Source organism: Bos indicus x Bos taurus, chromosome 7 (assembly GCF_003369695.1).
Source record: "Bos indicus x Bos taurus breed Angus x Brahman F1 hybrid chromosome 7, Bos_hybrid_MaternalHap_v2.0, whole genome shotgun sequence".
Taxonomy (NCBI): Eukaryota; Metazoa; Chordata; class Mammalia; order Artiodactyla; family Bovidae; genus Bos; species Bos indicus x Bos taurus.
Window position 1 is genome coordinate 53,767,454 of NC_040082.1, and position 25,476 is coordinate 53,792,929.

At 43.2% G+C, this 25,476-nt stretch overlaps 1 protein-coding gene across 3 annotated transcripts in view; it reads left to right on the forward strand.

Annotated features, from left to right (window-relative positions):
* The first annotated feature begins 13,798 nt into the window (after positions 1–13,798).
* The window catches only part of PRELID2 (PRELI domain containing 2), a 578,615-nt gene continuing 566,937 nt past the window's right edge, over positions 13,799–25,476 (forward strand). The window contains exon 1 of one of the 3 annotated variants that reach the window (XM_027546087.1): positions 13,799–13,995. In XM_027546087.1, coding sequence (XP_027401888.1) covers positions 13,921–13,995 — 75 coding nt within the window. In that variant the 5' untranslated portion in view covers positions 13,799–13,920. The remainder of the gene's footprint in view (positions 13,996–25,476) is intronic. The other 2 variants (XR_003511792.1, XM_027546085.1) reach the window with 2 other exon arrangements.

The window sequence follows — 25,476 nt, forward strand, 5'->3', positions numbered from 1 at the left end:
GGGAGATAGTGAAGGACAGGGAAGCCTGGCATGCTATAGCCCATGTGGTCACAAATTGTAGGTCACAACTTGACTGAAAAACAACAGCAAAATAAAACTGAGCAAATCTCTATTTTTCACCTTTCATCTGTAAAGAAGGTGGAACACAATCCTGTTATGAACTGGTTTAGGCAAGTCCTATTGGTTGAAGTATGGAGACTTTAAGATTTTCTTTTTGTCAGTCATTAGTTGTTTAAATACTGAGGATTTTCATCTTAAGCAAAGTTTCTTAAAAGTATATGAGTAAACGTGTAGGACCTCAGCTTCTTCATCTGTAAACTGTGGACAATAATAGTGCCTGACTATTGTGCTGGGAGGATGAAATAAGTTAACACATGCAAATTTTTCAAAGCAATTACAAAGAACAGTGCCTTGCTCATATTAAGTGCCCAAGAAATGTTACCTATTATTATGAGCAGCTTGTATTAGTGCTTTAGTTCCTTTATTATTTTATTTGAACAGCAATTTCCTCTACCAGAGGACTTATTTATACATTACCTTATATAAATTGCATGAAAGATTCAGCACTTAGTGTTTGCAGGGTGCCAGAGATATAAAGAAATGTAAGACCTGGTTCCATCATTGAGAAATTCGCAACTGAGTTCCAGCAAAATACTTTATCCTATGGCTTGGGTTTTGAAAATACCTCTCCAGGGGAGCTAAATTTGGACTGTTAGCTTTTTACCAGTTAGGATTCTCTAGGTTGCAAGTAAGAGAATCCAGCTCAGACTGGCCTGGATTACAAAGTGGATTTGTTAGCTCATATATGGGGCAATGAAAATAGTGTGGTGTTTGGGGCTAATTGGCAAGGGCTCCATAGTGTTCACTTTAAAACCTGGATTTAGAAGAAAGAAAGCCTGGGACTTCGCTGGCAGTCCAGTGGTTAGGACTTCACACTTCGTTTGCAGGGAACATGGGTTCAATCCCTGGCTGGAGAACTAAGATCCTGCAAGCCATGCAGTGTGACCACACAGGGATGGCATCAAACCAAGGCTGTTTCCCTATAGAATGTCAGCTAGCCAGAACTAGGGACATTTCCTTGTTCATGTGGATGTGTGTGTGCTAAGTCGCTTCAGTTATGCTCGACTCTTTGTGACCGCATGGACTGTGTACTGCCAGGCTCCTCTGTCCCTGGGGTTCTTCAGGCAAGAATACAGGAGTGGGTTGCCATCCCCTTCTCCAGGGGATCTTCTCAACTCAGGGGTTGAACCTGGGTCTCCTGCATTGCAGGCAGATTCTTTACTTGTCTTGAGCCACAAGGAAAGCCAAGGAAGGAGGAGTTAATTAACAGGAGGTCCCAATAAACTTTTCTTTATGTCTCACTGGTCCATACTGACTCATATGCCCATTCTACTGCCAATCAGTGGCAATGAAGATCATTCCTAGGCCACTAAGGCCTACCACTGAAGCTAGGGTTAGAGTGAATCCTTGAAGAAAAACAGGGTTTATCTTGAAGACAGAGGACGGAATGAATGCAGAGTAAACAACCGACAATTCCCTGCCTATCCTTTGAAAAGGGGACCATATCTTACTTTTCTCTATGTTCTAACAGCTGCATAGTAAATCCTTAATAAATACGAGCAGAAAGAATGGATAGTAGGTAGAACCTAGAAAGAATTCTTATTCACCTTACATAAGCTTCCTGCATCCTAGACATGTCTGTCCCAGGAACTAGCATGACCAGTTTTCTCTTGTTTAATTGCCTTCTCCCTGAGCAACATGACTATGGACTCCACCTAGTCCCAGAAGTACTAAAGGGAAGGTCTGGATTGGCCCTTTCTTCTGGAGCCCCATTGCTGATTAATTACAAGTTGTGATGTTCCTCATTCATTCCCAGGTCATGGGCATATTTTGACTGGTTGGTATCATGTGTATCATATGTAGTGGACAAGTCTGTCTTCTAAGATTTGTGCCCAGGAGAAATTGCCATTTAAGCTTTCTCTTGATTCCAGCTCTAAGGTTAGGGAAGCAGATGTTGATGGATTAATTAGATCTTAGGAGGACTAGGAACTATCTCCCCATCCTTTGTATGCTAAATCTCTCAGTAGTGCCCAATTTTTTGCGGCCCCATAGACTAGCCTCCTCCAGGCAAGAATACTGGAGTGGTTAGCTATTCCCTTCTCCAGCAGATCTTCCCAACTCAAGGATTGAAGCTGGGTCTCCTGCATCGATAGGCACATTCTTCACCAGTAGCGCCACCTGGAAAGTCCATCCTTTAACTGTTGTTTAATCGGTTATGTCAGACAGACTCTGAGAGGCTCACTGGAATGTTATTTCATGCAGAAACAACAGGTTAGTCTAGCCTCCTACTCATCATATATAATGACAGTGGTAATACAGTAAAAAAAAAAAAAAAAAAAAAATGAAGCAGCAAATCTCATGCCTGGTCACAAGTAAAAATAATGTTAGGTGCAGGTGACATTGGTAAATGTGTTACCTCCCTGGAATTAACCCTTTGATTTGCATGCTCAATATCTCTTTGATCTCATCTCTAAGAAAGGGTCCATGTCTCATGGATAGACTTGGGGTAACCAAGTACATACGACCACTGCATAATATCCTCAAGAGTCACTTACGCTTCTGGGGAGCTAAAAGTAAAGTCAAGAACCACTTTATTCTGAAATTTCACTACTGTAGTAATTAGACATGCTCTTACTGGCAAGTTCAGCCTGCTTGGTGAGCAAACAAAGGCAGTTGCTTAATGGCCTAGCTTAATCTTGATGTGACCATTCTAATACCTTTTTTTTTTCCTACCAGGAAAGAACTGTTCAAAGTTCTTGCATGAATTGCCATTTTCTAGTGGTGATTTCTCCAATATCTATGTTCACCTCTTGAATTTTATCTATTTTATCTTATGCTTTCATGAGTCACCAATACCTCTTTTTGAAAAAATTTAATTAAATTTTTTTTTTTTTTTTTACTTTTGCTGCCCTGGGTCTTCACTGTGGTGCACGTGGGCTTTCTCCACCTGCAGCGCGTGTGATTCTCTTGTTGCAGCCGAAGGGCTCTACAGTGTGCAGCTCAGTGGTTGCAGTGCACAGGCGTGGTTGCCCTGAGACATGTGGGATCTTAGATCCCCGACCAGGGATTGAACCTAGGTTCCCTGCATTGGAAGGTGGATTCTTAACTGTTGGACCACCAGCACAGTCCCTCTTTAGACTGGTTTGTTTTTCTTCAGAAGTATCAATGCCTTTAATCTGAGCCCTCTTGTGTATTCTGCCTTCAAATCAGTCCAGTTTTCTTCCAGTGACTTTGTATCTATTAGTTTACACTTTTGTAGGTAAAAATGTGGGGAGACTGGATTATGCTCCCTTTATACTCTCCAGGCTTCCATTTATTCATCTGTAAACTGTGGATAATATTGATAATGGAGGTAGCAGTCTATCCGGATCCCCTCTTCAGGTTTTATGCTCCCCCAACCCCCATCCCAAGCACTGCTCCTTATGGTAATTGTCCTCCACCGCCAGGGAATTGCCTCCCAGCCCCTGGCCTCAGTGGGGCTTACCCAGCACCAGAACCTTTAACAGGGCTGGCTGAGACTCAGTTGGAAGCATATTTGGGGGCAGATTACCTTTTCCCCAAATCCTGCATTCTTAACTTCCTGATTAACTTCCTGCTTCTCCCCAAGACACACCCAATCCTCCTGTATGTCATTGGCTGATGACATTCTCACTTCTGCCTGATCTCATCAATCAGATAGTCCTCTAAGAAAAGTAATAATTCGCTTAAGGCGGAGTTAAGTTGTGTTAAGTTTGTGATTTCTCCCTAAACTCACTCTTCCTTTGCCATAGGGCCCTTCATGGTTACCTCCTTCCCCTCCAAGCATTCCAGTTCTCCAGCACCCTACTGCTCACACCTTCCCCTAGAAAAATAGGTGGGAAGAAAAGACTTGGTAATTCACATTGAGGCTGAATATGTTACCCCTTAGTTTTCTAAGTTACACTTCTTTTGAAATTCTCTCTGTATGTCTTTCGTTTTACTATTATTGTTCTCTTTGTTATGACACAGATGCCCTTCCATAATTTCTGGTCTTCTATCTGGTGTGAGATCAGCGTTTTAAAACTGGTCTTCCCAGACAGGAGATATCTTAAATGGATTCTTTTAAAATGCATGTCACTAATTGCTATTGTTATTACAAAGAAAATTTCCCCTAAAATTGACCTTAAAGGATGAATGGCCTTAAAGGTGAACTGGCCTTAAAGGATGCAGTTTTACCAAACAAGATGAATAAAATTCTCATTGGCTTTCTAAACAATCAAGGTGCAAAATGTTAAAAGAGAGTTGAAAATATAAATGTGAAAGACTGCCCAACTTTGATAGGTCTCAGGAGTTGGATTGCTTTGCAGATGGAATAATGCTTGGCAACGTTCTTTTGTCTTTTCATTTTATCCCCCTGGCATATGAACTTATATGAGCTAAAATTTTCTTCCACATTATGCTAAGCAGGAGTCTCAATTGAAAGTAATAGAAAACTCTAGTTAAGCACGAAATATTTACTAGAAGGGTTCTGGGGAAACTCAAAAGATTCAAGAAGCTACAGGAAACAGGGTAGCCCATGGGATTCAGGGACTAGACCTGGAAATCTGGTTCCACAAGTCTCTATCTTTGATCTCTGCTTGTTTGTTGTGTGGTGTTGTGGGTTGACACCTTTGTTCTCTAAAAGGTGTTAAATTCCTAAAGCCCAGGACCTGTGAATGTGGCCTTATTTGGAACGAGAATTTTAACAGATGAGCAAGTTAGGATGATGTGTTAGTTTGTTGGCACTGCCATAGCGAAATACCACAGACTGGGTGGCTAAACAATAGAATTTTTTTCCTGGGAATTCCCTGGCAGTGCAGTGCTTGGGACTCTGTTTTCACTACCAAGGACCTGGGTTCAATCCCTGGTTGAGGAGCTAAGATCCCACAAGTCATGTGGTATGGCCAAAAAAAAAAAAAAAGGATATTTATCAATATTTCCTTACAGTTTCCTTACAGTTCTGGTGGCTAGAAGTCTAAGATCAAGGTGCTGGCAGGATTAAAATGGTCCTCAAAAAATGGCCCTGTTTTTTTAACCAGTGACTACCCTTCAAGGGCTCTGTTTTAAAAAAAATCAATAAACATACTGATAAAAATTTATCCACCAGGATTTCCATAATAGCAATAGATCATAACATGTCTTTCCCCAGCTCAAAGTTCTCAGTAACTTCCCATTTCACACAGAGATAAGGCCAAAAGTTTCATCAATAAAAGACTCTATATGACCCTCATCCTTATTACTTTTCTGACCTTATCTCCCAGGACTCTGGGCCAGCCTCACTGGCCTCTGTTTTCAAATATGCCAGGCAGAGGAGTGCTGTCTCAGGGCCTTTGAATTTGCCACTCCCTCTGCCTGGCCTGGTGGTGGTTTAGTCGCCGTGTCTGACTCTTGTGAGTTCATAGACAGAAGCCCGCCAGGCTCCTCTGTCCATAGGATTTTCCAGGCACGAACACTGGAGTGGGTAGTCATTTCCTTCTCCAGGGGATCTTCCTGATGCAGGGATCAAACCCAGCTCTCCGGCACTGCAGGAAGATTCTTTACCAACTGAGCTACCAGGGAAGCCCTGGCATGATCACCCCTCATATATGAGCACAACCAGCTCCCTCAAGTCTTCTACTTAAGTGTCACTTTGTCTGGGAGGGTTTCTCTTCTGCCCTGCCCCCATTCATTCATATCCTTCTTTTCCACTTTACTCTTCCCCCTTTAGCACACATACTTATGCAATAATGGTTTACATATTTCATTTGCTCAGCATTGGAGTTTGAATAGCGCCTAGGTCCTTTGTAGTACGCTGTATGGTATGGTGACCTTCTGGCTCCTTGCCCTGAAACTTTTCTTCTCTCCCTGATGAAAATTCTTAAACTTCTTTGTGCTGAGCTGTACCCCTCCAGCCTGCAAGCCCTTTACTTGCTCAGCCTTAAGACTGAACGAAGAGCCTGGAGTCAGGGATGGAGAGATCACTACTTTAATAGATAGAGGCGGAGGGAATTTAACACGTGTGAAGTAAGGTCCTAGACTGACAACCTACCATTGCCCCACTGTCTGCAGATGGAGGACAGGGCATGGCAGCCGTCTTTGGCTGGGGAGCAGGTGTGTGTGTTACCAGTTGCAGAGGGAATTGATGTTGGGTTACCAGGGAAGACATCAGAGGGGCATGCTTCTTTGATAAACTATCATAGTGGAGATAGATCTGATTTAAAGATTAGAAGAATCACTAGCTGGGGCTAGGGGCAAGCACGCAGACAGTTACTGATTAGGCTCTATGATTTAGAGGGAAGGTGAGTCATGTGAGTAGGGTGTAAGTAAAGCAGAGACTGGTTGCAGAGGATATAAAGAGAACAAGAGAACAGTCATTTGGGCAGCCTGACCCTACACTTTGATCATTGTCTTCCTCAATTGGGGGAAGAGAATTCCGGTTCAGTGACATGGGTCTAACTTACCCTGACATTGTGAACTTGTTCTGAGATTTTTTGCCTTGTTTTCCCTGCAAATTTCTACTTTGTGCCCTTGTACCCATGGTGCCTGCCCTGAATCCATATCTGAAATGTCAGAGAGTTAGGAAATTTAGAGATAATCTTGGCCCACTTGTCATTTTGTTGATGGTAAACTGAGGTTCAGGGACAGGAAGGAACTCACTCAAGGTCATATTCTCTAAGTACATTCATGAATTTATTCAGTACATACTATATGCCAGGTATTTTGCTAGGCACTCGTGAAATAATAGAAAAATCTATGTATATTGGTCTCTGCCCCCCTCCACCCTGCACTCACCTCCTTCACACCTTAAATTCTGTCCTGCACAGAGCTCCTAAAACCTTTGTTATATCCTAAGTGATAAAAAGCATTAGGAGCATGGTTTTCCCCCCTCATATTTATTCCTTGTTCTTGACACCAAGCTCCTAAAACCCCTGGAAATTTCTGGGTCATAGGAGTGACTTTTGTTCGAGTGAGGCAACTCTGGGTGGGCTCCTGGATGGAAGCTGGTCACCAGAAAGACCAGTCCAGGATCAGAGGCTTGAAATTTTCAGCGCCACCTGCTATGCTCCAGAGATGGGGAGATGGGCTGAAAGTGGAGTTAATGATTGATCTTGCCTCCATGTGATGAAGCCTCCATAAAAATCCCCAGAGTATGGGGCTTGGAGATTTTCCAGGGTGGTGAAGTGTGGAGGTCCTGGTCGGAGAGGGTGTGGAAGCCTGGTGCCCCTTCCCACCTGGTTATATGCATCTCTTCCTGCTGGATGTTCATCTCTATTCTCTATCATGTCCTTTTTTTTTTTTTTTTTGTAATTTAAAAATGACTGTTTTATTAGGTAAAGGTATAGAAACTAGGTTTCTCCTTTTAAAAATTTATTTTTAATCAGTATAATGGCTTTACAATCTTGTGTTAGTTTCTGCTGTAAATTTATGTGAATCAGCTATAAGTATATATATATATCCCTGCCCTCTTGAACCTCCCTCCCCTTCCACATCCCACCCATCTAGGTCATCACAGAACACCAAGCTGAGCTCCCTGTGCTATAGAGCAGGTTCCCACTAACTATCTATTTTACACATGGTAGTGTAAATATGTCAATGCTACTCTCTCAGTTCATCCCCACTTCTCCTTCCCTCACTGGAATCTAGAAAAATGGTGCTGATGAACCTATTTGCAAGGCACGTATAGAGACACAGATGCAGAGAATGGACTTGTCATGTCCTTTTATAATAAACTGGTAAACAGTAAGTGAATTATTTCCTTGAGTCCTAAGAGCTACTCTAGCAAATTAACTGAACCATGGGAAACTGTGATTCATAGCCCTTGGGTCAGAAGCATGAGGAACCACCTGGACTTGGGATTGACATCTGAAGGGAGGGGCAGTCTTGTGGGCCTGACCCCTTAACCTGTGTGGTCTGTTGCTCTTTCCAGGTAGATGGTGCCAGAATTGAGTTACATTGGAGGACACCTAGCTGGTGTCACAGAATTTCTCAATGTGGGGGAAACCCCCACATACCTGGTGTCAGAAGTGTTGTGAGTGTGGTAGTGATGTGAGAATAAAAGAGAAACACAACAGATGGACTGAGATTTTTCCAACTCAACACCGGATAGGGAAGCGTGAATAACACACAGTTTTTTCCAGTCTGGACAACCTCATACTTCAGTGGAGAATTCACATGAACAGACAGCTATAAGACTCGATAAAAAAAGATCAGCATGAAAAAGAGAGAGTCAGAAGAGGAAACTGAGCCAGCATAAAAAGGGTGAGTAAATGAAAAAGGATAGAGGTGCAAGGATGAATCTCACCATCCACTCATATCTCACAACATGTGTAAAGGGCCAATCATCCATTCATTCCATCCAAATGTATGGGGTGGTCTGCTGAGCCTTTCCTTGAAGATGCAAAGATGATTTTGGTATCTTAAAGACCAGATAAGGTCTGAATTTGTGAGGCTGGCTAGTAAATTTCCAGACTCGAGTCCCTGACTGGTGAAGCCACCTGATTTCAAAGCAAAGGTGCAAAAAAAGCAAAGCAAAAAAATTGCAGCCCTCTTCTCTCCCCTGGGGACACAGCAAGCAAGTTGTGCAAACTGGCTGTGATTCTGAGCTGTAAGACTGCTTGTCAGTGGCCTCCCTTGTCCAGCTGGGCCCCTTTTCACCTTCAGAGTGCTCTGATGTCCTTGGACTGGGCAGGTGGCATTTGTTCTTACACAAGGCAGTTAGCCAATCAGCTCAAGTAGAGCCAACAGGTGCTGGGTCCTTTAATCTTTCAGTACACAGTCTTGGCCTTTTGTGGCCTCTTCACCAGGAGTGGGTGAGCAGCTTTCCACGGATATGTTCTGGAAGAAATCGATGTTCAGGATGGAGTGGGAGCCTAGGGTCTAGACTTATAGGGTCTTCTGTGTCACACTCAGTTTCCAGCTGCTGTCTGGTTGCAGGTGCAGATTAGAGACACCATGAACTCCACAAGCAAATCATCTCCCCTTTGTGGGGCTGTGTGTAATTCCCCAGGGACACTGGTGTGTGTTTGTTTTCCTCTAAGGATGGGTTGGTGATATAGTAGAGTTGCTTTATACGTATATTCAATGTGTAACAGCTTTGGCACTTAACCCTCCACTCCACTTCTCATTCAATATTTCAAGGAAACGTGACCCATAGGTTTAGTAAAGTGGGGATTAAGAATTAACTAGTGGGTTTCACAATTTGGTTCTTGGTGACCTTGACAGCAGTAGGTTCAGTGGAATGCCAGGGGCTCAAACGGTTGGAGTGGGTTCAAGACATTATAAGAACAAAAATGGACCAGAGAATTGAAATGGAGCTGGCAGAAGATATGGGGTTAAGGGTGGGTGGATTTTTTTTTTTTTTAAGATGGACGAAATCACAATGTACTTGTATGGTGGCTGGAATGACCAGTAGAGAAAAAACTGACAATGCAAAAAAAGAGGGAGTGGATAAGGCTTGAGACATGTCCTTGAACAAGAAAGAGGACAAGGAATTTTAGGGATGTAGTAGAGCTGTGTAAGGGAGAAAAAGTTTTCCTTTACCCTTTTAGGGCCCCTGGCTGGATGTGAAAATTAAACTAACGATGACTATTAGGAGAAAAGCATTGTTGTTTAGTTGCTAAATCATGTCTGACTCTGCAACCTCATGGACTGCAGCCCTCCAGGCTCCTCTGTCCATGGAATTTCCTGGGCAAGAATACTGGAGTGGGTTGCCATTCCTTCTCCAGGGGATCTTCCCAACCCTGGGATTGAACCCATGTCTTCTGCATTGCAGGCAGATTCTTTACCGCTGAGCCACCAGAGAAGTCCTAGAGAAAAGGATACAGATTTATTAACTGTAAGTTTTATAAGTGACATAGGAGCCTTCATAATGAAATGAAGACATGAAGAAATGGTTAAACATAAGAGTTTTTATTCTAGCTTTGATAAAGAGTCAGCAGTTGTGGAGAAGTATAGGACAAAGGGTATGATGAGGTAAGTGTAGTAAACAGGGGGAAACTTGGCAAGCTGTGTTTGTTCAGATTCTTCTTGGTGACCCTTCATCCTGGAGATAACGATGCTTCTTCCCTCTGGGTATAGAGAAAAGATCTGCTTCAGGGGAGGAGGGTAGGGGAAGGCCAGAGAGATCTTCCTGCTTCTGCAGTTTGGGCAGACTCCTTCAGTTTAAAACACCCTCAGTATACTGAGGTGCCATATTTTGGGCTACTGTGTTCTGAACCTCATCAGCTGGTTGTTAAACACAGCTATTATTAAATATTAAATTATATAAAATTACTACTAAACTTTATTTTGAAAGGTAATAGATATTCAAAAAGCTTCCCTTCCTAATTCCATTACTACCTTTACCATGGTCTATATTCTTGCAGTTATGTCTGTAGTGTGTGCGTGATGGAAATGACACCACCCTGGTCGTTTGAAATTGACTGTGGTGGGAGTGCTTACACCACAGAAATTGCAGCCATTGGACATCAGGCCTTGTTTTGGTTTGATTTTTAATGTAGAGCTGTTTGTTAACCATCTGCAGCCCACGACTGGATGTGGTGGACAAGTGCAGAGATTGGCCCCAAAGTGTTAGCAGTTCCTCCACAAGAACAGGAGAGAAGGCAGGGCAAATGGACAGGTGGGTAGATATGACAGAGAGATGTTTCCTATTACTAAGTGAAAAAGGAAGCTACATAATCACTTGAGAATGAAGCTGGGGAGGGAGGTGTTGGAGGCTTGAAGAGAGAGGAGCCTGGGACATGAAGTGGATTAGAAAATTGCAGGGTTTTTGTTTATGGTCTAAGCGCCACTTAAAAGGCTCCTTGAGATTGGTTACAAATCTAAATAGAAGTCTGGGTGTACACTTTTCCTCCAGGCTCTCTCAGTGGTAAGGCAGTGAGTAAATGGAGAGATGGATTTATTCAAGGTTTTGCCAGATCAGAAGCAGAAGATATTAAGAAGAGGTGGCAAGAATACACAGAAGAACTGTACAAAAAAGATCTTCATGACCCAGATAATCACCATGGTGTGATCACTCACCTAGAACCAGACATCCTGGAATGTGAAGTCAGTGGGCCTTAGGAAGCATCACTACGAATAAAGCTAGTGGAGGTGATGGAATTCCAGTTGAGCTATTTCAAATCCTGAAAGATGATGCTGTGAAAGTGCAGCACTCAATATGCCAGCAAATTTGGAAAACCAGCAGTGGCCACAGGACTGGAAAAAGTCAGTTTTCATTCCAATCCCAAAGAAAGGCAATGCCAAAGAATGGTCAAACTACCGCACAATTGCACTCATCTCCAGGGACAGGGGAGACTGGTGGGCTGTCGTCTATGGGGTCGCACAGAGTCGGACACGACTGAAGTGACTTAGCAGCAGCACACGCTAGTAAAGTAATGCTCAAAACTCTCCAAGCCAAGCTTCAGCAATACATGAACCGTGAACTTCCAGATGTTCAAGCTGGTTTTAGAAAAGGCAGAGGAACCAGAGATCAAATTGCCAACATTCGCTGGATCATCGAAAAAGCAAGAGAATTCCAGAAAAACATCTATTTCTGCTTTATTGACTATGCCAAAGCCTTTGACTGTTTGGATCACAATAAACTGTGGAAAATTCTTAAAGAGATGGGAATACTAGACCACCTGATCTGCCTCCTGAGAAATCTGTAAGCAGGTCAGGAAGCAACAGTTAGAATTGTATATGGAACAACAGACTGGTTCCAAATAGGAAAAGGAGTACGTCAAGGCTGTATATTGTCACCCTGCTTATTTAACTTATATGCAGAGTACATCATGAGAAATGCTGGGCTGGAGGAAACCCAAGCTGGAATCAAAACTGCGGGGAGAAATATCAGTTACCTCAGATATGCAGATGACACCACCCTTATGGCAGAAAGTGAAGAAGAACTAAAGAGCCTCTTGATGAAAGTGAAAGTGGAGAGGGAAAAAGTTGGCTTAAAGCTCAACATGCAGAAAACTAAGATCATGGCATCTGGTCCCATCACTTCATGGCAAATAGATGGGGAAACAGTGGAAACAGTGGCTGACTTTATTTTTTTGGGCTCCAAAATCACTGCAGATGGTGATTGCAGCCATGAAATTAAAAGATGCTTACTCCTTGGAAGGAAAGTTATGACCAACCTAGACAGCATATTAAAAAGCAGAGACATTACATTGTCCACAAAGTTCCATCTAGTCAAGGCTATGGTTTTTCCAGTGGTCATGTATGAATGTGAGAGTTGGACTATAAGGAAAGCTGAGGGCAGAAAAATTGATGCTTTTGAATTGTGGTGTTGGAGAAGACTCTTGAGAGTCCCTTGGACTGCAAGGAGATCCAACCAGTCCATCCTAAAGGAGATCAGACCTGGGTTTTCATTGGAAGGACTGATGTTGAAGCTGAAACTCCAATACTTTGGCCACCTGATGTGAAGAGCTGACTCATTGGAAAAGACCCTGATGCTGGGAAAGATTGAGGGCAGGAGGAGAAGGTGACGATAGAGGATGAGATGGTTGGATGGCATCACTGACTCGATGGACATGGATTTGGGTGGACTCCAGGTGTTGGTGATGAACAGGGAGGCCTGGCGTGCTGCGGTTCATGGGGTCACAAAGAGTAGGACATGACTGAACGACTGAACTGAACTTGCCAGATCAGTGTGACTCTGTGTGTCACGGGTAAGCGAGATTATGCAATTATAAAGTAAAAGTCACTACCTCAGAGACTTCTCTGATTCATCTTAGCTAAAATTATGTCACCTGTAACTTTGACCTATTATCTTGTTTCTTTTTCTATTTTGTTTGTTGTTGTTGTTCAGTCGCTGAGTTGTGTCAGACTCTGCCACCCCATGAACTGCATGCCATGCAGCATGCCAGGCTTTCCTGTCCATTACTATCTCCTGGAGTTTGCTCACACTCATGTCCATTGAGTCAGTGATGCCATCCAAGGATCTATTTTACTTACTGGGTGTTAAATCATCTGATTGACTCATCCCACATGACAGAAGGGACTGTGCTTTCCTTACTGCACTGTGCTTAGCACATAGTAGGTGATCAGGAATTCATATGTTAAATAAGGTATTGGATTAATGGATTCACTGGCTTGTTTTTGTAAAATCTGTACAGTCGAGTGAAGACCATTCCAAATTCTTTTTGTATCTCTTGTTTCCTCTTCCCATGGTCTTTAACCTTTCATGAGTGTAGGAATTTCTTGACGGAGTCACACGCAGATACAGGCAATTTCTATGTACTTGAGACGCAACCTGGAGCCTCAGAGGCAACTGCCCAGGTCCTGTGAGGAATGCAGTTGTTGGCCTCTGTCACACTGAACTGGGCAACACTGAGGAGGGTTATATTACAGTCCCTAAACTCGGAGGGAGGGTAGTTTATGTACTTATTACATCTTTTTAGTGCTGCCAGTAGCGGCTTAAGTAAGGCTCCAAGCGAAGTGATGACAAAAACCCCAGCTGCAAGGTTCAAGACTCACCAGCTGTGAGGTGGAAACTTGGGTCCGCAGAGGCACGCGTGGCGAGGCCGTGGGGGCGTGGCGAGGCCGTGGGGCGTGGCGAGGCCGTGGGGCGTGGCGTGGCGTGGGCGAGGTGTGATCAGACCGCGGAGGGGCGGAGCCGGAGTCGGGGCGGGGCCGCTCCTGAGGCCTCCAGCCGACACCGCCCGGGGGCCCGGCACCTCCCTCGCCTGCCGCCCAGACTGGCGGAAGGGGACGGGGAAGGGAAAGGGGGCGTGCCAACTGTCTGTTTTTCCGAGTGGACAATAAAGTTTCGAAAGTTTGAAAAAGGAAGAGAAAAAAATCCCCAAGCCCCTTAGGCTTCCCCGGCGTGGACGCCTGCGGCCCGGCTCAGACGGAGCTCTAGCGATAGTGTGCTGGCGGAGGCGTGGTCGGCGCGCCGGGATGGGGGTCACCGTGGACGTGCACGAGGTGTTCAAGTACCCCTTCGAGCAGGTGGTCGCCAGCTTCCTCCGAAAGGTATTCTGCCCGCTTGGTCTCGGCTGGGGCTCGCGTTTTCCCGCGCTGCCCCTGTGGCCAGGCCGTCTGCGCTCTGGGCAGCGTCGTCCGAAGTTCCCCTCCTCCATTCGGCTCCCTGCTGCCCGCGCGGAGGTCCGCATCCAGCTGCGGGCTTTGCCTCTGGGATGTGCCGGGCGAGGGCGGGGGTGGATTTCCTCGAAGGCTGTGCCTCCAGGATGAGGGTAAGGCTCAGTGCTTGGCATCACGTTCACATCCTGCCGCAGCTGGAGGGAGAGACGCGGGGAGCCCAGGTTCTGGAGCCCCTTTGAGGTTGCACAGGGCTTGTCGATGTCTCCAGTAAATACATCGTTTACTGAGAAAAAGCTAGTGGGGGCCGTTGATGCCGCCATCCTAGTTTACCCAGCACTGTCGTTCTACCACTTCGCCCCTTTCTCTTTTATTAGCAGCTGTGGGACTTTGGGCGCCTCCATGCCTTAGTTTTGTAATCTGTAAAATGGGAAAAATAATAATACCAATTTAGGAGTTGTGAGGATTCAAGTGAAATACTTCCTACAGAGTGCTTATCACAGTGACTGATGCTTGCCTAGTAAGTCCTTTGAAAAGTTATGGTTATTCGCGCTACTGTAAACTGTCCACTCTAGTCTCAATAGTCAGTGGCCCTCTTTATCTCAAGAGCTTTTCTTGAAACTGTGGCTTGTAATGGTAGAATAGGAAATTCTTTGAAAAATCAAGCATCCAGATCTGGGATGTGGGACCCCTGGGTTCTAGTCTGGTTCTACTTTTAGTTAGTTCACTTGATGACGTTGGTCAAGGGTCATCTTCTCTCTCGAGGCTTCAGTTTCTTCATCTAAAGATGTGTTCTATTAAAAAAAGCACAGCCTAAGGGTTGAGAATTAGATTTTTATTGGGCAGACTTGCTGAGGACTTAAGCCTGGATATAGTCTCTCAGATAGCTCTGAGGGATTGGCTGGAAGAGGTTAGGGAGGAACCAGAATATATAAGTTCAAACAAAGAAAAAGATAGTTGACTGTCCAAAGATGACTGCTATCGAAAGAAAACCAGACATCTCAAGTTAATGGAATTAATGCTTTTCTGTGTATGGAATAATTCAAGAGTCTGGACTCAATTGAAATTCCTTTGATAGGCTCCTTAACTGTCTAGGGCCTTTATCCTGTTTTTCTCTGTCCTGAATCCCCTCAGGGAGCACCCTCAGGATTTTTATGTCACAACATTGTGCGTTTACTGAAATGGCAGGTGACATTCTTTGTCTACAGATGAGAGTGTTGTATCAGAAGACCTTTCAGCTTACACATCTTAAGGGAGATTTGCAAGAATTGTATTTTATCTTGGGCAGACGCCACTGGCAATACTCTCTGGAACCCTGGAGATGGGTTTTTAAATTTATTTAAAAAAAAATTATTTGACTGCATCCAGTCATAGTCAGAGAAGGCGATGGCACCCCACTCCAGTGTTCTTGGCTGGAGAATCCCAGGGGCGGTGGAGCCTGGTGGGCTGCCGTCTATGGGGTCGCACAGAGTTGGACACGACTGAAGCGACTTAGCAGCAGCAGTCATAGTTGTGGCCTGTGGGATCCTTTTCTTTTTAGTTGCGGCATGTGAGGTCTAGTCCCCTGACCAGGGATTGAACCCAGGGCCCCTGCATTGGGAGCCTAGAGTCTGAGCCATTGGACCACTAGGGGATGTATGTTTTTTTTAAAAGACATAAGACCTGACCTCCATTAGAGGAGCTGATACTGTTGGGGGTCCAGGTCACAGAGGAGTGAGTGGGACCCTGGTAATGATGGGGTTGCTATGGATCCTTTTGGGGGCAGAATGCCAGCTTGTTGACATTGTTAATTGATCTCATATCTAAAATAGTACCTGGCACTTCCTAGGTACTCAGTATACATCTGATGAGTGATGAATGAATAAAGAAATATTTATTGATCTGATGTAGACTTTGCCTTAGACTAGGCTTCTGGGCCCTGAAGAGAAAAAGCTACCACCCCATTTTTTGTTAGGACTGGCACTTTGAAATGTGAGTTCTCCAATGGCACTGCTCCTTTGGAAAGCCTTTCTGGGTTGTCCCCGTCACAAGGTAATCTGCCTTGTCAGAGCTGGAGGGACACGTTGGGCCTCAGTGACCATCTTTGACAGTGTTGGATAGTTCTGCATGTGTCTTTTTCCTCATTAGACTCTAATAAGCTTCCTCGGGGTAGGAAGCTTATTAGTGGAAGGAAGCTTACTGCAGAAGCATGTAGCACAGGGCCAGACTCATTTAGGGAATACCTGGCATGAGTCAGGCTTCTGGGCTAAATGCTTTTCTTGCCTTCAGCAGGTGTTTAAAGACACTTTTCTTCTGGGTGGCAGGCTCTGTTCTGGGTATGGGGCACCATAGACAGACCCTCTTCTCAGGGAGCTGATGGTCTCTAGTGGGTGTGACTAACATGAATAAATGATTAAGAAGCGAACAGATAACTCCAGCTGATGATGTGTGTTTATACAGGGAAAGCCACACAGGTGTTGTGAAGTTTGGAGAGTGCCGTTAGGGAAGGCTTCCTCGAGAAAGTGGTGTTTGTGAAGTTATGGCCGAGGCATGAGAGGAGTTTCCTAGTTTCCTAGGGGTAGGGGGAGAAAGTGCTTTCCTACATTACCCTGTTTGTTCCTCCCAGCAGCTTCTGGAAGTAGTTATGGTGGACTTCCATTCTATTGTCTGGAGAAGCCGAGGTTCAGAGAAGTTTAAGTAACTTTTCCAAGTTCTTATAGCTAGCAAGTGGGAGAACCAGGATTTCAACACATCTGAATCCAAGCCCATACCCCTAATCACTAGGCTGTGCTACCTTGCACATAGCAGGCACTCAGATAATCATTGAGGGAATACAGTGTTGCAGACTCAGCTTTGCTGTGCTCTGTATCCAGTCTCAGTTTCTTTTTGCCTGCAATCTTCACTCAGGGTTTATTCATCCCTGTGGACCCCTTATGCCTGGTTTAAGGGTATAGCTTTGAAGATAAGAGGGGAGAAAATACATTGTTTCAGTTATCTCTTTGTGGTTGTTGTTCAGTCAAATATGTCCCAGTCCTACTCTTTGTGACCCCATGGACTGCAGCATGCCAGGCTTCCATGTCCTTCACCATCTCCCACAGTTTGCTCAAACTCATGTCCATCAAGTCAGTGATGTCATCCAACCATCTCATCCTCTGTCATCCCCTTCTCCTGCTGCCCTCAATCTTTCCCAGCATCAGGGTCTCTTCCAGTGAGTCACCTCTTCTAATCAGTTGGCCAAAGTATTGGAGCTTCAGCTTCAGCATCAGTGAATATTCAGGGTTGATTTCCTTTAGATTGACTGGTTTGATCTCCTTGCTGTCCAAGGGACTCTCAAGAGTCTTCTCCAGCACCACAGGTTGAAAGCATCAATTCTTTGGTCTGCCTTCTTTATGGTCTGACTCTCACATCCGTACATGACACTGGAAAAAACATAGCTTTGACCATATGCACTTTTATTGGCAAAGCGATGTCTCTGCTTTTTAACATGCTGTCTAGGTTTGTCATAGCTTTTCTTCCAAGGAGCAAGCATCTTTTAATTTCATGGCTGCAGTCATTGTTTGTAGTGATTTGGGAGCCCACGAAAATAAAATCTGTCACCGTTTGCATTTTTTTCCCCATCTGTTTGCCATTACGTGATGGGACCGGATGCCATGATCTTAGTTTTTAGAATGTTGAGTTTTAAACTGGCTTTTTTACTCTCCTCTTTTACTTTCAAGAGGCTCTTTAGTTTCTCATTACTTTCTGCCATTAGAATGGTATCATCTGCATATCTGAGGTTGTTGATATTCCTCCTGGCAATCTTGATTCCAGCTTGTGCTTCATCCAGCCTGGCATTTTGCATGATGTGCTCTGCATAGAAGTTAAACAAGCAGGGTGACAATATATAGCCTTGTTGTACTTCTTTCCCAATTTTGAACCAATCAGTTGTTCCATGTCTGGTTTTAACTGTTGCTTCTTGTGATTATCTCTTACTGTGTAACCGATCACCCTAAAATGTTTTAGAGGCCTAAACCAATGGTAAGCTTTTAATTCTCATGTTTCTGTGTTTCTGTGGATTGCCTGGGCTCAGGTGGGTGGTTTCTAGGTGCTTTGTGTTATAGCTGTGGTCACTTATCTAGCTGGGTTCAGTTAAGATCTGGAAGGATTCTTTTTTAAAATTAATTAATTAATTTGTTTATTTTTGACTGTGCTGGGTTTTCATTGCTGTGCCCAGACTTTCTTTAGTTGCATTGATGGGCTTCTCATTTTGGTGGCTTCTCTTGTTTCAGACCACAACTCAGAGTCTTAACCACTGGACCCCCAGGCAAGTCCTAGAAAGAATTCTTATAAAGTTAGCAAAGTGCCTGGCACATAGTAAATAAAGACTGAGGAGGATATTTGAAAGGTAAGGCCAGGGAAAGAGGAGGAGAACACGTGCAGAAAAGGTCTAGAGATGGGTCAGTGCACTTCTAGTCACAAAGCAGTCCTTCCAGAGATCCCTGGATGGGGCTAAGGGGCTATCTCTAGGAAGTCAGTAAATTCGTTTGCTGTGAGAATTTTCACCTTCATTTAAAGTCATGAGCTGGAAGTCAGTAGCCCTGGAGTCCATTCATTGTGCTTCCTTCAGTACGACCAGTTTTGGGGTGGCCTTGGGAAAGAGTTTCCACCATTCTAGACTGTGCCCTTGTGCAAATTAGAAAGAGGCATCGTTGAGGTGGTTTATCCCATAAGCTCGCAGTAAATGGGACTAGTGGGAAGTCTGCGGGCTGTTAATGCAAGTTAGAAAGAAGTGCTCCTTCTTCTCTGTGGTTGTAGCCCTGCGCTCCCTGGCCTGCTTGGCTGGAAAACCTTGTGCAGTCGGCAACATGCACAACCGTGTGAGTCAGCCCTGCTGTCTTAAGTTCTTGCATGTGGAATGTTATGCTGTGTACCCCACCAATCTCCCAGTATTTTTGTGAGAAGCAAATGTCTAACAGTTGACAAAATTTTTTTTAAGCATAAGGTAGTAAGAATGATCCTTTTGGCAAAATACACTTTTCTTTTTCTTTTAGTCTTTATGTTTTTTTTTTTGGATTCAAAGGAAAGTGCTTTGCAGAAGGGACAATCATCTGAGGATCTCTGGGAAGCATTTAATCTGATGTTGCACAATGGTATGTTTGAAGGCGCTACAGCAGTGAGGAAATTCTATTTTAAACGGAGTCTACTGATCTCTGGCTTTTGGTATGTTAGGGCTTGCCTTCCAAGTTATAATATCCTACTATTTTTAAAGCCTTAGGAATGTTTGCTCTTCTTACACCTGCCTGTTGGATACCACAGGCAATATATTAGCTACATGCTTTCAAAGTTAAGTGGCACCTTGAAAACAAACACCTCAATACTCTTTGTTCGTGGAGTGTAATGTGTCTCAATGAACTCTTCACGGAGGAATGCTGTGAAAACCAAAATGGTTTATTCATCAGATGCTAAACTGTACTTTCTGTGAACTACAGTGTCAGTGCTCTTGACAGTGTGTTTTGGTTTGTTTCTTTGTATGACTCTCAGCTTTGTACTTCTCATCATTTATAGCTGCTTCCTTTCTTTTACTTAAAACACCCAGAAACAGAGCCCACTACTGCATAGGTGGATATGGCAGCTGCTAGGCTGCCCCATCTTTGAAAGCTCGTGTGGGCTCTTTCATGGGCTTGCCTTGCATGGTGAACTGGATTCCTATATTTTTTAAAAGTTTCTTTCTAAAAGATGTCCTAAATTTTGTCTACCTGGAATTGAAAGTCATAAAGAAGGACTCAGAGAGCATTGATTGTGCCTGGATTTTTCTTGTTTATTTTCTAATGAAACCAGAGAAGTTATGGTTTTTCTCACCATCGAGTTGTTCAGGTTCGTTGTCTCTTTCTTTTTTGTTTAATTATTGGCCATGCCTTGTGGCATATGGGATCTTAATAGTTCCTGGACCAGGGATGGAACTTTCACCCCCCTGAATCCGAAGTGTGGAGTCTTAACCACTGAACCGCCAAGGAAGCCCTTCAGGTTGATTTTCTTGTTATCCTATAGGCAAAAAAGAGCCATTGTGAATAGAGTGTAAGCTTCCTGGGTGGAGGTTTTATCATCTGTTCTTGATTTATCTCAAATATCCAAAGAGATCATGAACATAGTAGACAGTCAGCAAATGCTTATTGAATGAATGAGTGAAATATTCTCTTCTGGGATTTAGCCTTGTGCAATTTCAGGCTGAAGTTGGTGTGGGATTCAGTAGCATGTCCGTCCTTTGGGTACTGTAACAAAATGGACAGAGTAAAATAATTTCTTTGCTTCAACACAGTGGCTTCAGGTTTTATTTATTCTAGCCAGGAGCCTGATGTTCTGAACAAAATGGTTTGAATGTTTACCCTTAAACTCACAAAGGAGATTTATGAATGGCTATTTCCATTTAGAGTAGAAAGTTGATTGGGTAATTAATAATGTTTCCATTTCTGATCCTGTCTTTTCTCCCTTGCAAATCTGGCACTTAAATGTGTGGAACATCTCTCTGTGCAGAGTTCCTGAAATATTTGAGATAGACCTGTATTTCCAAAATAAGTGATCTGACAAATGATAGGCCTGGGTTAACATGTGGTTATTTATCTTTTTGTTCACACTGTGATAGTCCTTCTTCACTTTTAACTTCCCCTCCTCAATTCTATTAGAAAATTAAGCACAACAGGAAGGAGAAGTTACAGAAAGGAAGAGCATGGGCTCTGACATCAGCTGGGGTCCGGGAGCTTTTAGCTGTGAGTTTGGGCAAGTCAGTTCACTTTTCTATGCCGCAGTTTCCTCATTTGCAAAATACTAATAATACTGTCTTCTGGAGTCATTGGGAAGAAGTAAGTTAGATAATGAACACAGTGCATACAATATTCATAGTGTAATGTAGCCACATGGTAGGTGCCACACAGTATCTCTGCAGAGATGTTTACTAACTTGGAGTAATAAAGGGGAGAAGGTGAAAGTGTTCAGTCATTCAGTCGTGTCTGACTCTTTGTGACCCCATGGACTGGAGCCCACCAGCCTCCTCTGTCCATGAAATTCTCCAGGCAAGAATACTGGAGTGGGTTGCCAGTTCCTTCTCCAGGAGATCTTCCCAACCCAAGGATTGAGCCTGGGTCTCCCACATTGCAGGCAGACTCTTTACCAAGTGAGCCACCAGGGAAGTCAGTAGTGAGCATGAATAAAGGTGTGCATTTGCATTATGATTTATTTTTTAATTGGCATTTAAATAGTACCAAAGCATACTTGGTAAGTTACCTAGTAGAGATTATGGCTTAATCAGTGCCTGGAAGATAGGAGATTTTTAGCTGTCAAAGAACTAACAGTTAAACATTCTTTATGTGTTTTCTAATAGAAATTCACAATAGATCTGTGTATCCTTTGGCCTCTGGGAGATGAAAAGCTAAGTAAAACATAGCCCTGGCCTCAAGGAGTTTCCTGTTATGGGGGATAAAGGGAGATAAGTTATTTTGTATTTTTTGTAAAAGTGCCTTCTTAAAGGCATATCACAGACATACCCTGTAGGGCAAGATTGATGTTTTAATTATTGGTAGCTCAGATGGTAAAGTCTGCCTACAATGCAGGAGACTGGAGTTCGATCCCTGGGTTGGGAAGATCCCCTGGAGAAGGAAATGGCAACCTACTCCAGTATCCTTGCCTGGAGAATTTCATGGACAGAGGAGCCTGGTGGGCTCCAGTGTATGGGGTCGCAAAGAGTCGGACACAACTGAGCGACTTCACTTCACTTCACTTTACAAGAGCTTTGAGAGTACAGAGTACTCTCTGCTCCAATGCAGTGCTTTCCTTCATGCTTGTGGGCAGGAAAGTATCTGGGAGTACTCACACAAATTATGAATTGGTTAAAGCATGAGCTTGTAAGGTTTTACTAATCTAGAAATATTAGAAACATCTATTAATTTTTGAATAATCTTTTAAATATATCTGGATTGCAAATGGATACTAATAATATACTTAATATCACACCACAGTAAATTACAAGATAAAGACTGAAGTCTTGAAACTAAGTTTTCAAAAATATTGATTCGTTTTTTAGTAGCAAACCAGTAAGGTGCCGAATGTTACACTTTACATAACATTATTTCCTTGAATTCCTATAACAGCTCTTTGAGGTGTGGCCTTTTTGTTTTGTTTCGTTTTCTAATTTCACAGATGAAGAAAGGAAGGCAGACTGAGATAAAATAATTTTTCTGAGATTCCCATAGGTGGGCTTCAACTCAGGTCTCTTGGATTCTAAAATCCTTTCTGTTTTCCAGACTGTCTTTAATTTTGTTTACTTCTTAAGCTTTCACAACTTACAAAATGTTGCAGAACCAGAAAATTCCAGTATCCTTAACTTCCCCAAATACTGTATAGTTTATAAAATGAGGGAATTACCGCTGATACCATGTTAACTCTTATAACAGACATTATTCAAATTTTGGCACTTGCTTACTAGTATGATATTTTTTTCAGTATAGGATTCAATCCCGTGCTCTGGGGTCCAGGATCCCACTTTGCATTTAGTTGTGTCTTTGTCTCCTCCTCAGTTCCTTGGTGCTCTCCTGAATCCTGGTTTCTTTCGAACAGTACCTGTCAGTTATTTTGTAGACATTGTATCTCTAAATGCACTGGGTTTGTGTATGCCTTTAATGTTTAGGGAAGAGGATGTTCCTTTGTACACCTTTGTACAATTGTATAAATGATACTTTTTAAAGAATTTCATCATGTCGTTGCCCATCATTGGGACATTTTGGCATGAATGAGGGTGGCTGGCCATTGTTTAGAATCAGAACTTGCCTACCAGGAGGGCTTTGAGGATCATCTGGTGGGCCATCGGCCGGGGTTCACAGGTGGCAGCATCACGGTCTGCAGGTCCTGGCTTCTTGTCCTTTGTTCTGTCTACTTTATCCTCCTACTGAAGAGGCCAGTGAACAACCATTTGAAATGTCTGCTGACTTCACTGTGTTTAGTCTTTGATATTGACATTTTGATTAATCACTTGATCTTGGTATTTTATAATATTTTATTTTACAATCAACTGTGCTTTTCTTCTAAGATAGACTGTTGCATGTAGCTCGTAAAGGGAGTTTGGCACAGCCCACGGTGATTTCTTTGTGTAACTAAATGCCAAATCTCTTTCAGCAGCTCTATCCCTCTGCATGCATGCATTTAGCAGCAGCCTGGGTAGCAAAGATTCCCTTAATGCTTATAAAAGTAATATGTTAACATCCCAGACTGATGTGAGGTCCCTATGGCCTTCTTTGCAGGACTAATACAGATACATCAGCTAACTGCTTCCTTGTGCTTGTGCTGTCTTGGATAATGCTGTTTGCAAGTTGGTAAACAATGGCTCCTTTGGAGGTCATTGACTTTTTTGTGTGCGAGTTTTATAAAAGGCAGGCACTGACTTCTGGCTTTTTTGGGAAGTTGGCATTTTATTTAGATATTTATTAAGAAAATTTTTTTGGCTGTGCGGAGTCTTTGTTGCAGCATGTAGACTTCTAGCTGTGGCCTGCTGGCTTACTTGCCTGGTGCCATGTGGGATCTTAGTCCCCCGGCGAGGGATTGAACTCATGTTCCCTGCATTGGAAAGCGGATTCTTAATTTGGACCACTAGAGAAGTCCCGAAAGTTGATATTGTAGTAGCTCCACTCTCTTAAGAGTAAGCTTTATGAAAGCTAATTATATTTCTCCCTCATGTAAATAAGAAAGGTAAATATACCCTATCTTCATGAATCTACTCCCAGAAGTATATTGACTGTTGTTCCTGTAGTTAGATACTCTCTCTTGGCCTCTCACTTGTCATAGCTAAGTGTTTGTTTTAATGTTTATGGTGTTTTTTACCTCTTATTTTGCAGTTTCTGGCTTCTTGCCTTTTAATATGTAAAAACAAATGAAAGCAAGGTATATGACAATGTAGGAGGAGGCTACATTTTACCCTTGTTAGACTTCGGTTCAGTTCAGTTCAGTCGCTCAGTCGTGTCCGACTCTTTGCAACCCCATGAATCGCAGCACGCCAGGCCTCCCTATCACCAACTCCCGGAGTTCACTCAAATTTACATCCATCGAGTCGGTGATGCCATCCAGCCATCTCATACTCTGTCGTCCCCTTTTCCTCCTTCCCTCAATCCCTCCCAGCATCCGAGTCTTGACTTACATACATATAATATAAGCAGTGATATTTGCAATACATTTATATCTTAAGAAAAGGTAAAGGACTAGTTTATATATTGTGTGAAGAAAGTAAGAATTGTAAGTAAATTCAAAATGATCTCAAATATACCTTGAAAAATCCCTCATGTCACCCAGAACGTTTGGCAAATGTGCAAATCTCTGTGAGGTAGTTCTTAGCCACTGCAGTCTGTGGTCCACTGGATGTACCAGGTCCAAGGACGGTAAGGGTTCTTGGCTGATATCTGGCTCATCAGACCACTTTGCTTCCATGAAGAGTCATCAGTGTGAAGTAGAAACCGGAAGATCCCAGGGTTGCCCTGCACATGGTCAGGCTTTATGCCATTATGGTTTTTTGTTTGTTTCTGTTTTATTTTAAAGATTCTTTTTTTAAAAATGTGAACCACTTTTTTTTCCAAGTCTTTATTGAATTTGTTACAATACTGCTTCTGTTTTTTGGCTGTGAGTCATGTGGGATCTTAGTTCCCTGACCAGGGATCGAACCAGCACCCCCTGCCTTGGAGAGCGAAGTCTTCACCATTGGACTTTCGGAGAAGTCCCATATGCCATTATGTTATCAACATGAGACTCCTTATCTTAATGCATTTTAATAGATTTACTTGTTTTGAGGAGGATGAAATGAGGTATAATACACATGGGGCCCTCTACTCCAGCACTCTGCTCAGATAGTAGATGCTCAGTAAGTCTTTGATGTGCTCGATCATGATCTAGCTTGATCCTTTCCACTGTCACACTGTGTTTGTAGAGGTGTCCAGAGAAACCTGGTCACCTGCTTCCTGTCTTCCCAAATTGGCATTCCTGGTGGTGACCTTCTCTGAGCTGGCTTCCCTCTCTGGGTCCCTTGTTATCTGACTTCAGATACATTTTTGTGAGTTAAATCATGAATGTTCAAGTTACTACAAGATGGTGTCAGATCATTTCAAGTGATGCCAGGTAGGGGGAGCCTCAGCACAATAAATCTTTAAAGAAACTTGAAATATATGCCTTTCATGTCACAGTATTTAGCTTTTGTAAATAGACCTCTGATTTCTTTTCCCGTTCTTCTATGGAAGGAAACTTGAGGCTCCACATCTATTCAACTGCAAAAGTAGTTGCACAGGAAAATGACCTGAGTCTTGTAAATGAGTTTACTGATATGAATAGTCTGGGATTTCTTGTGTTTGACTGAGACAACTTCCATATTACTTTGTAATTTATAAGAATTGTCTAGTTAGTGACCCTTAAGTGTTTTACCTGGAGGAGGGC